Source organism: Semicossyphus pulcher, unplaced genomic scaffold (genome assembly GCF_022749685.1).
Source record: "Semicossyphus pulcher isolate SPU_LCO1_2020_fin unplaced genomic scaffold, fSemPul1.0.p SCAF_9, whole genome shotgun sequence".
Classification (NCBI taxonomy): domain Eukaryota; kingdom Metazoa; phylum Chordata; class Actinopteri; order Labriformes; family Labridae; genus Semicossyphus; species Semicossyphus pulcher.
In genome coordinates, this window is record NW_027211770.1 from 27,879,242 (window position 1) to 27,894,161 (window position 14,920).

General features: G+C 43.7%; 1 protein-coding gene across 1 annotated transcript in view; it reads right to left on the reverse strand.

The window, feature by feature from the left end:
• Positions 1-273: 273 nt before the first annotated feature.
• The window catches only part of znf385d (zinc finger protein 385D), a 99,541-nt gene continuing 84,894 nt past the window's right edge, over positions 274-14,920 (reverse strand). The window contains exons 5-8 of the mRNA XM_069656818.1: positions 13,993-14,343; positions 11,909-12,090; positions 6,367-6,468; positions 274-1,351 (exon numbers count right to left, since the gene is read on the reverse strand). Coding sequence (XP_069512919.1) covers positions 1,097-1,351; positions 6,367-6,468; positions 11,909-12,090; positions 13,993-14,343 — 890 coding nt within the window. The 3' untranslated portion in view covers positions 274-1,096. The remainder of the gene's footprint in view (positions 1,352-6,366; positions 6,469-11,908; positions 12,091-13,992; positions 14,344-14,920) is intronic.

Consider the following 14,920-nt stretch of genomic DNA (forward strand, 5'->3'; position numbering starts at 1 on the left):
GATAAGAACTAACTATAATGACAGAAACCATGTTTGAGAAAAATGTATTTGACGTGTATTTTGATTTTATAGTTTGACTCATGTCCCATCTGTTAACATGGAGGAGGCGGGCTTTATGACCTATACTGCAGCCAGTCAGCAGGGGGCGATAGAGAGAGAGTTTGGCTTCACTTTTAGGGAGCTGTCATGTTGTCCATCTTTTTATACAGTCTATGCTTTAAACACCACACTGCACCATGACTCCATGTGATATCACCCACCAAACTGCGCATCTTAACAAATTAGGACTCTTTTATTTGAAATTGTTCACCTTTTACACACTGACAGATAATATACACAAGCCTTGTGGTCCCTCTGGCCCCAGACGTGGTCAGTGAAATATGTGTGCTGGATATCGACTAGAATGGCTTATGGTGGGTGTGAATCTGTCTCTCTCTCTCTCACACACACACACACACACATCCGTACATACATGGACAAGCACACATGCAGAAGTACACACACACACACACACACACACAGATATGTGAGGACGAATACAAAAACACACATTACGACACGTACGCTAACAATCTAACACAGTCTAGCCATCTAATGTAGACATCAACAGAGGCGGGGCTTAAAGTGCAAACAGGAACAGAGGAGGGCCTTTGCTCGCTCATGATCAGTAACAGCCTTTAAATTAGCAGCGGTGTTAATCCTCCACTGAAGCAATGATCTTATCGCCGCTGAAAGCATATCCTTACTGTACTTTAGCTCAAACTGTGCCTTGCATCATGACGTAATGACACTGCATAGTTCAGGGGTTAGTCTTATACATTATTGCGGTAAAATGTAGGTCCAGGTCCAGGTCGGGGGGTCGGGGAATGAGCAGGGTTTCAGTGTGGATGGAGAAATAAATCCAGAGTTTTAGCTTTAAATGCAGGGTAATCCATACAGGAGGAAGAGTGAGGAGTAACGAGGGTCCGATCACAGTATGAAGATGAGAAAAGTCCCGGGTGGATGCATAAAAGGAGTGCACGCGCTGACACCACCTTTGCCCTGGTCTGGGTGAAGCTAACGGTTTTGGTCCTGGACAGGAGGCCGGACACACGGGTCAATAGGGGGCAAATAGGACCTGTGGGTGGGAGGTCCTGACAGGCCCGGGGGCGGGGCGGAGCAGAGCAGCAGAGAGGGTCTGAGTCTGGAAGAGGGTGGGGGTGGGGGCGTGGTTGGTGGCGGGGTTCGTGCGGTGGGAGAAAGAGTTGCCGATGGCGGCGGCCGCAGCTGCTGCGACCGCTGCCAGGTGAGCGGGGATGATCTGAGGAGTGAGAGGCTGACACTGACGCTCCTTCACCAGAGACAGCTTTATCTGTGAGAGGGAGAGAGAGCACAGTCAGTACAATGGATGACGAATACTTTCTTCAAAACTTTACTGTGAGAAATATGTTTTCCTACAAACCCAGTTTTTTCCTGCAATAAAAGAAGCCACAAGGGTCAAATTGTTTTTTTGCGATTTAGCCTTAGTCTTCAGACAAAGATGCTTTTAAGTCATTTTTACCTTTTATAGTTTTAATCGATGAAAACTCAAAGAATTTTAGTCCAGTTTCAATCAATAAAAAGTCATCACACTTTATTTATAAAGTTTTTTCTTTTGACCAAACATGACCTCTCCTCCAGTCTCCCGCTTCTCGTTTTAACCTGTTTGCTTCAGGTAAAATTAAGACCTTCAATTTCAGCAGATCATCCATTCAGTAAAAGCACGATGAGGACGCAGCATCTAAAGATTACTTTTCATCATCGCTTCTCAGTCTGACTGAAGCAGACAGCCGATGGTCGTTGCTTTTTGTGTGGAAAAAGCGTCAAATGAAACGTGTGAGCGCGCACAGAGCCTATAGCAGAAAGCCTGTGATAGCAGAAAGTTCATAACCAGCTTCCTGATACCCGTTATCTCCAACCGGGTTACCCAGTTACAGGAATGCATTGCTTGTATTTTGACAGACAGATTAGACGCACAGCGGGGACAAATATGCATTTTAAATATCTGACAGCTCACCACTAACATTTTAGTCCTGTCTCGTCTCATTAAGGAAAACAAAACACAGGTGTCGTCAGAGTTTTTATTATCAAAGATTTATTTTTAGTTGTTATTCTGTCTCGTCTCTCGAAAAAAGATCGCGAACATTTTTCGTAAAGCTTTGAAAGAACCTCAAATAAAAAACAGACAAAAACAGGCAAAATGTTTGATTTAAATCAGAACTATCTGATCAAAAAAACAAGTAAATATGTTTTCAAATCTGACCCAAGGTCAGTGCATATTTTCAGTGTTAAGTTTGGTACAATGGGCGACATTTCAGGTAGAATTCAGACAATGAGGATAAATACAAGGTCCTTATCTTTAGTGCGAAAATGAAGAGATTATTAACTGTGTTTTTCGAGAGACAACAACTTTGATTTCTAAATCTTCTTTAGTGTCATTCATTCAGGAACAAAATCAAAACTTTTCCTGTTTCAGTTTTTCTAATTTGAGGATTTGCTGCTTTCCTGTGTTTTACATTATTGTAATTTAAATGTCTTTGGGTTTTGGAGTGCTTACTACAGTGGCCAACAAGAGCAATCGCGTTGCAACAGTTTCCACGAGAAGAAACAGGCTGCAAATTTAAAACCACCACCACCAAAGTCGAAAACAAATGCAAACGGCAGGAACGTGCTGCACAGGTCTGGAGCACTTCCGTTGTGTTGGTTGGATTTGGAGTGTTTTTGTGACTTTGCATCATTTCTGTATTTGCAGCGTGTTTAATGTTCATGCATTTGTTTCTGCTTTTTGCAATGCGTTTCCGTCGTTGTATTTGTTTGGGACTTTTGCGTTTGTTTTTGAATTTGCAGCCTGTTTCCTCTTATGGAAACCGTTTAGGCTGCTGCAGCGTGTTTGCCCTTGTCGGCTAGCGTACACGAACAGTTCAAAGACATGACATTTGTCTCTGGGATTTTACAACTTTCTGACACTTGACAGTCTGCTCTTTGTCGATGCATTTTCTCTGTTTGTTGTCATAATTTTCCAGACTGCTCCCTGGATCCACAGAGGCATCATGCTGGTGTCCCAAACAGGATTTAACATGTAAATCAGATTAATTACAAGAAACATGAATACACAGAGAACACGTCGGCTGAGGACACTGCTGCTGAAGTCTGCAGGCACAGACAGTTCTGGGCCAGAGAGCTTTACAGGGGATCAAACAGGTGCCAGAAATCAGACGCTAATTGTTGAAAGGGTTCCAGATGGTCTGAATGTAACCACAGCTTCGATGGGAGACTTGCACATCAAATCACTGAATCCAGCCCTCTTTCATATCTGTCAGATGCTGCTATTTTTGTTGGTATGTTTGCAGCGGTGAGTCTGTTTGTTTCCCTCTTGAAAAATGAAGAATGGCTCTGAGAGTGAGTGCAGTTTTTATTAGATAAGACAAAATAAGAAGGGAAAGAAACAGAGGAAGAAACGATGGACGATGGGGATGGGGAAAAAGAAGCAGCCATCCTCCAAAAAACAACCTAATGGGGTGAAAAGGTCACTGAAGTTATCTGGCTTAATCTTGTGTATCAGTAATGGAAAAGCTTCGGTCTCACAGCGGCAGCATGGCAGCAGCAGTCATGGGTTATCAATCACTGACTCAGGCATCGTAACCCTATGGGAAGCATTCTTTACTCTCCGCTCATCAAAGAAGCTCCTCTCCGTTAACTCAGTCAATGATGGGTTTCACAAAAAGTCATTTCCCCCACACTGCTAACCCCCGCGCTTCGTCTCGCCAAACAGTGGGTGTGATGGATGCCGTCTTCTGAGGGCTTCTGCAAGATGGAACGTCGGGCTTATCTTTCCCACATTGAAGCAGCATGGCTCCGTCATGCATCCTACCCATCCTGCAGCTTCAGGCAGAGCGAAAAAAAAAAAGAACAGCTCTTAACATCCCAGAGGGCAAGAAGGCCGGGGTTCACCACATATGACAGCAGGAACCAGAGAGACAGGGATCTTTTAACTCTAACAGTCATGGCTGAGCATTTCAGCTTTGAAACTGCAGTGTCCATCCATCCATCCATTATCTATACCGCTTATCCTGTTCAGGGTCATGGGGGGGCTGGAGCTTATCCCAGCTGTCATTGGGCGAGAGGCGGGGTTACACCCTGGACTGATCGCCAGTCAATCACAGGGCTGACACACAGACAGACAACCTTTCACGCTCACACCTATGGGCAATTTCAGAGTTACCAGTGAACCTAACGAGCATGTCTTTGGACTGTGGGAGGAAGCCAGAGCACCCGGAGGGAACCCACGCATGCACGGAGAGAACATGCAAACTCCACACAGAAAGGCCCACTTCGTCAGAACCGGGATTCGAACCAGGAACCTTGGATTGGATTCAGACAGGCATGGTGTCATAGGTCACATATCTAAGGAACCAGTCCCATCAACATTCAGTCAGGCAGAAACCGCTGGGGTTGAAAATTGAGTTAACGCTGAAGTGCCAAAACTGCAGTTCCTCAGATGGCCACTAGAGGCTGCCTCTAAAAGTGAGTCAAACCCAATAGACCTTCATATTAAAGTGCCCAAGAGCCTTGCTCTCACACTAGCCTTTTCTACACTGCGGTTCCACCTCAGCGCCGTAACGAAGCTCCGTCCTCATGCAGCCTTTGCCATTGTACATTGGACCACGCAACGCCGGCGTAAAGCCGCCCCAGTGTGGGTTTTTAAATGGCGTTCCGGCATTGCGGAAGCAAAATATGCGCGAGGTGTAAACAAACAGCACATGCTTTAAATACACACACACGGCTGTTCCACCCTGCCGGCTCCGCTGTTTACACAGAAGCCGTTACACCTCTGTTACTACCTCCGATGCTGGCTCAGAGGTGGAATGACTTGGTCCCACCATAACGCCTCCGTACGCTCTACATAGAAGACGGAACGTAACAGAGGCGTAATAATCCTGCCTTGAACTGGCAGTGTAAAAAGGGGCTACTGAGATGTCTGCAAACAAGCGGCAAGGGACAACTAGCAAGTGGCGTGTTCATTACGTTGCACCATCGCCATTTTTACTCTAAAAGATAAACAACTTTTGTCAGCTATCACCACGAAGAGAACAACGTGAGAAATTTCTACGTAGCTAGCTAATGAATTAGCAACTAGCTCCACCATCTTTTCCAAATATGGTCACTTCTGGCTCCAAAAAAACCCCCAAAATGCCGACTTGAGAGACTTTAAAATGACAGTCCAATAAAACCAATAGGTGATGTCACCGTGGCTACGCTCTCGCCTTTTGGTGATGCTATACTGAAACAAGACGTATCAGAGGAGAAGCTAGATGTAGTATTGTGATTTTGCAGGTTAAGTTTCACTTGACTTGTAAGGTTTATCCACCAATAGCAACAAATGACTTGTTTAACAATGTTGTCAGAGGCTCATGCTATCTTTTATTGTCATGCTTTTAAAGTTGCACAAAGCGATACATCGTAACCCTGAGCTGTAGACCAGCGCTGGGGTTGGTTGGTAGAGATTTAGAGGCAGGAACTATTTGTACATCAGATCAGTGGATATTAAATGCAGGCAAACGTGTCGAAGTATTTCTCAGCAAATGTAGGGCACTGAAGGATCATTTTTAATGGGAAGAAACATCAAAATATGTCCTCTAGAGTCGGAGTTTGGAGGTTTTAATCAATGCCATGAGAGGAACTTTAAACAATCACTCAGTGAAAGTAAACACGTCTTGTGTTCGGCGGTTTTCCAGCTCTCCTGTCGCTGAACTGAACGGCCTTGATGCAGAGGAACAAACGTCGAGGTGCTGCATTAAAATTGACCTATAAATAGTATTTTAGTCTCAGTCTGCATTTGCCTGCAGCGTGCCGTATCAGAACAGCCTCCACATGTGCCATTTCTATCTATCATACATGAAGTTTTTTAATTAAATCACACTGTTTCCTGCCACACTTCTAATAAAAAGCCAGGTATCAGGTGAACCAGTTATGAAAGGTGACATTTTATCTAATTAGGTGCCGTCATGTGGACAGAATGTGCCTTACCGCTAACAGACCTTAACTCTTTAGAAGAGGAGAGCGTGATTTAAATGAGTTCCTGCATGCAGCTTTGACCAACATTCAGTCTCGTGCAAACACAGCAAGAGAGAACCTCTGCCTTTTATTTGACCTGCAAACTGCACAAACAGAACGTGGCTGGAGTAGGATAACGGCAATAAATAGAGTCTTAGATATACAGAGATATAACGGTTTCTCCTGGGTTACGTCCGTCTCCTAAGAGACTGTTAAGTCTGAGTCACTGTGATTGCTGTGTCGACAGCAGGACTGTAGCTGCTGATAAGGTGAGCGAGGCGTTCAGTGACTCACCGGCTGCTTGCTCTGGCCTTTCTGCGGTTTGCTGTAGGGGCTGTATTTGGGTTTGGCTGGTTTACCTGCCGCTCGGTCTTTATGACGCCGGCTGCTGATGTGCTGAAAAGGAGACGGAAACAGGCGTCAAAAAGATTCTGGTTCAGTGTGTTATTAAAGCGGCATTTTGCAAACATACACAAGTCAAAAAAAGATTGTATAGACAGAGTAACAACAGACATCCAGCATCACAATCAACTTTAATGATAGACCAGGTGTGCAACTTGTTGGTAATGTTAGCATCTGTTGTGCATGTGTACGTCTGAAACTGTTGCTTTGCCGGGGGTTCTCCAACTCTGCAGCACAATTTTTATCACAAGCTGCTCCGATACGACAGCTTTAGAGTCTGCTCTCTAGACAGGAGCCATTACAGTGACAATGTTCATGTTTTTTTTAATTGAAGTAGTTTGTGACGCTTTATCGCTGAATGTTACGGAGGTCATTTCAGGTGAGAAAGGCTATCAAACGGCTCAGCGGTTAAATCACGCAGCCCGTAAACAGAGGCTACAGTCCTTGATGCAGCTGCTGCAGGTTCGACTCCCACTCGACCCCTTGCCGCACGTCACTCTTACTCTTTCTTCCCCTGTTTCCGGCGCTATCCACTGTCCTCTCTCTCTCGATAAAGGCGTGAAAAGGCCGAAAGAATCCATAAAAGAAAGAAAGACAGGCTATCGACTCCTGTCCTCAGCCCTTTGCTGCATGCCATCCCCCTCTCTCTTCTCCCGACAGAAGAGGAGAGGGGCTGGACTAAAAACACACCTCCCCTCTTAAGTAGGAAAGTATTACTGCTACAGAGGTTTCATTGACACCGGGGCCACCCAGGGTGAAAATGACTGCACTTATGGCACCGCACGATACAGGACAGGGCAAATAAACCATTGACGGATTAATCCCAAGTTAAATACAGAACGTCACATCCAGAGGAGATGCTGAGAGTTGTTTTGAAGGTAAAACCAACCAGTGGTTCTGAATAAACAAGCAAAAAGACAGAATCTGGATTGACATGTACATAAAAAAGTCTTTAACCTCAAGTCAATAAATAATTCAGAGTGGGATTTCAGGCTGTGTCTAAACTTGTTGCAGCGGATTCTTCTCCTCCGGTTTCGAGCTGTAACTAAAATTTGTCACGCTGGATTCTTTTCACGGAGAGCCTCGGCTGTTCAGAAGCGCTCAGTAAAAGTCCCCGCATGAAAAATTCATACAAAGCCTGTCTATTTTCAGTGAGAGAGCTCAAGGTTAGCTCAGACAAAAGCGAGTAGTTTTGGAGTGTTGTAGCTGAAACTCCCTCCTGACAGAATGATCAGCAGCTACAAGAGAAGATTTGTTGAGCCGCCCAGAGCTACAACCAAAGTACACGCCGCTAGGCCGCAGCTCGAAGCCAAACCTCACTGAGGAAAGTATCACACAGAGATCAGATTATTGTCAGATTTCCTCTCTAACCTGATTTCCTTACCATCATATAAACATGAAGCCGTTTTCCTTATTCGAGAAGGGGGATTAGGAGAGAGCTAATTTCCTGGCCGTGTACGTCACACGCTTAACCAGATTTCTTATGAGGTTTTGCTGGAGTGAATCTGCATGACAAAGACGTTTCAGAGCTCCGGCATGACAGCAGCGCGGCCAGATGAAAGGAAAGATCATTACTATTAGGGACGCATCTTAGTATCGAGAAAAAAAATCATCTTAACTGCAGCAAAAAAAGACATCTGACGCTGAAGTAAATGAGGCTAAATAAGCAGCAACATTCAGACACATGAACAATACCGTGCTCTGTGAGTGTGTCATGTATCTAATGCATCAAAGAAAGATAACTCACGACTACTGCAGCTTCATATGTTCTGATGAAAGTTCAAACGTACCAGCCGTGTTTCATAGATATGGTACAAGTAGAGGGTGAGGGGAAATCTGGTGGCAGAGGAGCTGCAGGTTGTTTCAGTGCATGTTTGTGTTTGTCAGTGTTAACCTGATGTCTCCTAGCAACCAGGATGTCATGTGTGCATGCCTACATGTATAACTGAGCTACATAGTGACATTCATACTGTTCAAGTTATAATCGTGTATCCATGTGTTAGCTATCCAGTTAAGAAAATGATTTAGTGTTTTTATAGCTCTTACAGGAACTTTTGGGTTGTGTTGATTTTGGCGCCCCCTGTGGACAAAGTGGTACCTCTCATCTCTTTCCTGATTTTGTCCTGTTCTGGGACGTAATTTACTGGGGGGGACACAGGGGACAGTACTGAACCCCTCCACTTTTTACAGGAGAATGGGCTAATCCAATGTAAGATCATTCATCGTACACACCTTACAAAGGTTAGACGAGCCAAACTTTACGGAAATATTGAGCATATATATTTTTAATAAAGTTATATCTTTTAAGACACCTCTACTTTGTTATGTCACTTCTACTTAGTCAAAGCCACCTAACTTCAGTCTGATTTATATCACCTGGAGTAAACAATAAAAAAATAAGTTTTATAAAAATGTATAAAAACTGAGTTCTGTTTTTGCAAATGAACTCTTCATATATTCATATGTTATGGTCCTGCCCTTCTCTTTACACATTTTGGTCGGAAAATGTTCAGTCCGATCTCTGTAAGTGTTGGGGTCCATGTCAGACAGACTGCTGTAACAGCTTGCTTTGGTGTTCCTCCCACTAACCTGCAATCATCACAATATAAAGCCGAGCTGGTGGCCTTTGTAACTCTTCCTGCAAGACGCCTGATTGTGCTGCACTGGAAATCACCCACTCGTCCTGCTCGCTGCGCGTGGCTCAGGGATATTTTGTATTTTATTAGGATGGAAAAAATAAGATGTGTCACAAGAGGATCAATAAAAAGATTTTACAAAACATGGGATCTCTTTTTTGACTATGTTAAGGGACTATATATATATTTTGGGATACTGTACTCACTGTGTCTGTTTCTTTATTTTACTTCTTTGTGTTGTTTCCTTTTCATTAGACAGGCGGCCAGGCTATTTGTTACGTTGTGTTGTTACGTAGTTGTTGCTTTAGTTTAGGCTTTACCTTACATTACATTTATATTCCTGTACAACCCGCTGCACTTTATTGTATGTCATAACATTATCATTAAACAAAAAAAGAACACAGGAGAAACAGCCGCACTAGGACCACGCGGAAACAGCGCTCGCGCTCGCTCCCCCTCCCTTCTCCTCTCTCATTCAGACCTATTCAAACAGCAGGTGAGTCTGCAGAGGCTCGCGCATCCGTACGTCTGTGCGGGGGCTCTCAGGTTCTGCAGGTCGATGGTATTGGAAATGTTAGCAATGTCCAAACCCTCCATATAACCGAGGTCGGAGGACTTAAGACACATTAATTCCCAATTCACTGCTGAACAAACTAAAAGCTGTGACTTCTTCCTCTCTCACTGGCTTTCCTGTTAAGGAGTGGACATGCACTGCTGCTTCACTCTTTAAAATGTAACCATTCAGCAACTACGATAAATCTAAACCTGGAAAGTATTTACATTTTTTAATGTATGGAAATCATCAGTGTGTAACTCATCAGGAACAGCAGCCGCCCCGACAGGTGACAGGCAGGGAGCGTGTAGAAAGTGGACAGGTGAGAATTATAAAGGATGCCACATATAATCATAGTGAACTGTATGTCCGTTAGCTCCTTCATTATGTCAGATATCAGGGCACTATAAGTGCAAATTTACATAATAATAGGTGAAGCAATGGGTGAAAAGTGACAGAGTGGTTTTGAAATCAAAGCACCTGGTCCTGTTCGAGTGTAAGAAGTGTTTTTCCACAGAAAATCTCGTCTTTCTTTTAACAATCAAACGTATCACTCACTGTGAATCTTTGTAAAATCTAGAGGCTCGACTCGTCTGACACCTAGCCCCCGGCAGTGGTTACAGCCATTAAAAATAACTATTAAGATGCAGTCAATCTCATTGCTGTTACTCTTGTTTGCTGAGGCACGAGAATGATTTTCAGTCCGTTTCATAAGCAGCTAGAAACTCCTCGCAGGTATATGCAAACATTACATCCCATCAAATGTGAGTTTGAACTTCTGTTTTGGAGCCAGCAGAGCAGTTTAATAGAGATGTGTCAAAAATGTCACTTTTTAAAGAGTGTGTTCGGTTTTGCTCTAATTTAATAATTTCTTGCATATCCTCCTCCTCCTCCTCCTCCCGATCTGTTAGGGGTCAGGGTGGAGGCTGAGGCCGAGAAAAGATGATTTTCCAGATGACATTTTGACACGTGACAGTCAGGGAAATACTGAATGATAATTTAGCTGCTCTGCTTTCAGAGCCTGGTATCAATGCTGACAGGGACACTTGAGTAGACGTAAGCGGTCATGTTACTACTATTATTATTTATAGGCTTTATTTTATTCATATATTTTATTTTCCTAACTTCTAATTCTATTTTATTTTATAGAATTTAATTCTTTATTTTGCTTTTTTTTTAATTAATTTTATTTTAATTAATTTAAAGCTCCTGTGAGGAACTTTCAGTTTGTGTTGGTTTTGGCGCCCCCTGTGGACAAACCGTACCTCTTATCTCTGCTGATTTTGTCCTGTACATGCTTAAGTGGTGTTTTTTAACATAAAAATCTCATCCTGCTTCTTTAACAGTCACATGTATCACTCACTCACTTTAAATTTCTGCCCTGGAAAATGTAAACAAAGGCAGCGTGCACTTAATCACTTTGTCTGACACCTACCCCCCCGCCAGCAGTTTCAGGCATTAAAAATAACTATACAGAAAGAATCAATCACATCCCTGATGGTCTGGTTTGATTTTATGGCTCATATAGAGTCATCAGAATTCATTTCAGTCTGTTTCATAAGCAGAGAAAAACTCCTCACAGGAGCTTTAAATGTTGTTAAAGTCTAGACTTCTGTCTTTTAATGGATGTTCAGTCGTCTGTGAGGACTCCAATAACCTGCACAGAAGCTGCTTTACTTTTAAAGTTGGATTGGCTGATTTTTTAGTTATGAGTTTTTTCTTGCCCTTTGCCTTTATTTGACAGGACAGCGGAAGAGAGACGGGAAATGTGGGGAGCAGAGAGTGGGGGATGACGTGCACCAAATGGTCACAGATCTGGAGTCGAACCTGCGATCAGTGCGTCGAGGACTGCAGCCTCGACCAGCTGAGCTAAGCCAGCGCCCTGGATTGGTTGATTTTAAACGTGTTTGCTAAGCAATGCTCGCTTTTAATTGATCGAATTAAATCAGATAAATCTGCCCATTTATTCAGTTTCACTCTGAAATACCGCAGGTTATCTGTGCATCTGTTTGCACCTGTACAGGAGGTACTTTTCTTACTTTAATATTTGGACTTCAACATAATGGATCTCCATAACCCATTTAAACCCAGTACAATGCCAGAACATTATAATTACTCACGTCTGTATCTGTATCTTTCCTTTACTGACTTGATAATTGTTTAAAGTGACGATTAAACATGATTTGTGTGCTGGTTCATAATTGTTTAAGAGCTTGACAGTTTTCAGACTCTCCGTCCCTCTCACCTGTTTGAGCTGAGTCTCTGAGTTGACGTGCACATCACACGTCTCACAGTAAAACGTTTTGTTCTGCAGGCCCGTCGACGATTTAGTGGCTGTTGCCAGTTTGCTCTTGACTCCCGGCCGGGGGAAAGACTTGATGGAGCCCACGCCCGTCCTGGCCTCCAGCATCGTCTTGTGCTTCGTACCTGCGGGTTGAAACAGGAAGCAGAGCTGTCACAACGTGAACGACAGCGCACAGATTCAGCCTGAAGGAGAGGTGAGATCAGAGGTTCACGGCTGTTAGCCTGCTTCTCATCTAGGAAATATGAGGGTCGCTGTAAAAGGGTCGGCGTGTAAATTATCCTAAAATGCAGCAGATCAAAGTTGAGAGCCTTGTGAAACTCTTTGACCTGAGCTGTGTTTGTGAGGAGTGAAGGGAAGGACTGGGAGTTGGACTGAGACTGAACTCTGGAGTCAGACCTTAAAAAAATGTAAATGATGAAACTCCTCCTCCACTTTGAAGGCTGACCACTTGGACAAGCCGCAAAATCTGATCCAGCTTTTTAACGCTCAGCAGACTTTGAACTTTCAAAGTTGTAATCTGTGTTGTTATGTTACAGTTCTACATCAACTAAAGTTGAAAGAGACTGATTCTTTTTCAGATGTTTTTTGGGACTGTTTTTTTAGCCAGTAGCTCATTCTGTAGGGACTTGGGTTGGGTACCGGAGGGTGGCCGGTTAAAATCCCGTTAAGACCAAGTATGCAATTGGCTGGAGAGGTGCCAATTCCTATCCTGGGTACTGTCTTGGGGGGCATTTCTATGTGCAGCTCCCTCACTCTGACATCTCTCCATTAATGCACGTCCACAGGGTCTTTTGTGCATGTGTGTCTTTCAGGTTATGTGTGTGAAAAAGTGAAAAAAAAAATATTTACAAGCACATACAGTACCTTAAATTGTAGCCACCTGCAGATTACTTTGGCCATGTGCAGAACTTTAGCATAGGTAGAGTAGTTATTGTGTATATATACTGTACATTACATGCATAACAAGCAGTTCCAAGTCTTTGCAAAGCTGTTAAAGAATGACGTGTCCTTCTCAACAAATCAGAATATTTTGGCTGTTTCAGACGCTAAAAGGAAACTGGAAAAACTTTTTTTACTTTTTTTCCTCCTACAAATCAAGATGGCGACGGCTGAAATGTTGAACTCATGAATCCACAAACCAACGGTTGGCGTTGTTGTGGCTACGTTCACTTCTTTAAAACAGTCTATGGTGAAAACACAATCGTGCACGTCTATCCAGGTAGACAGGTCTCCAGAGTAACAAGGTAGCCATGCTTTAAAGTATATCCTGCTTTATGCATGGGAGCACAAGTTTCTAAATGAACATCATGCTGTATTGAAGAAGACTTGAAACTAACGATCGTGACTATAAACTCATTATGAAAATGTTTACTGAGGTAATGAATCAACTGAGAAGTCGGCTCATTTTATGATACACTCGCAACCGGTGCAGTCGCCCCCTGCTGGCCAGTAGAAAGACTGCAGGTTTAAGGCACTTAAAGAGGCCATCTCCACTTCTTTCATACGGTGTATGATTGGACCGTTTCTGTGCCGGGCTGGGTGTAGCAAGCCCAATGATTGTCAGCGTGACATTCCTGTGCGCGACGCTCTGACTGAAGACTCCCGTGACTCAGCGTACCGACCTGTCGCCATTTTTCTTTCAATTGTTGGGCACAATGATTCAAAATCAAAGCATGTCTCACGATCCCTGAACGAAGCTGGATAAATGGTTGCCATGGAAACCAATGACAAACAAATAAAGAAGAAGAATCAAAATCTTGTTTTCAAAGCCTAACAGTGATTGTTGAAGACGGCAGATATAACTCCACGAGGAGGACAAAGAACGTGTGATTGTTAACCCCAGCTGATAACGAGCGTCCGCACAAAGACTCAACAACAGCACTGTTTCACACGGAGGCTGCTGTGTATCGATGGAATAACCATCCTAAAGTCATGGCGCACATAGACACAGCAGGTAAATACCACACTCAGACAGTGCACGCAGGCTTTGATGTCGCCTATATTTGCAGTAAACGTCTGCTTACCGCTGTTGTGAGCCTCCAGCTGAGACGCCGAGTTGACGGCCACTTTGCACAGCGAGCAGTACAGAAGACGTCGAGCTTTCTCCTCCTCCGTCTCCCCGTCTGTCTCGGCCTCGGGCTCGGCCTCCGGCTCCGGGTCCGCTTCTGAGGGGGAGCTCGTTGTTGCTGGCCCCTCGTCTCCTCCAGCTGCTGAGGTAGTCTCTGGGGCCGGGGCTGCCGGGGAGCTCAGGACTACGGGTGCTGAGGCCACAGGTGCCGGCGTTGGCGTCGTTGTGAGGATCGTCAAAGGTGCCAGGGGTTGAGTGAGTCTGAGCACAGGGGAGAGCGGGAGGACGGCTGCTCCAGGAACGCCATCTGCACAGAGGAAATACATCATTAGTTTAGACTCATACCAATTATGAATCATTTAGAGGATAAAATGTTTTATTCATGAAATGTTTAACCAACAGGGCCAACATGTTTTCATCAGAATTTAGAAATAATCAGTTTTATTTAAAGATATAGGATAAAATATTAACACACACACTGTGAAGTAGACAGTGTGTGTTAGGGGTGAGACAGAATATCAATACGGCAATGTATTGTCTGAATCATGCAGCGTCACTCATGACTCCACGCGGTGTATCGAGTCACTCTGAGCAACTGAGCGTAATGAAAGTTTAGATGTGGATACAGAGACAGTGAAATACATCCATAAAGGGTTTGTTTGTTTGTTTATCAGGTTGTAAACACTCCATAGTATACAGTTATCAATATGTTATGACACAGTTTGCACACATAAGATTCAGTCACTAATGAAAATTTAAGTTAATGCTTATTTGTTTATTTAATCATTTATAACTGAGGCTGCTTTATTGTAAAGTATGTCGAATGAAATTTTTCACAATTAAGATCTGCAGACTTTTTCACTTTTTGTTTGACCGCTGGCTGA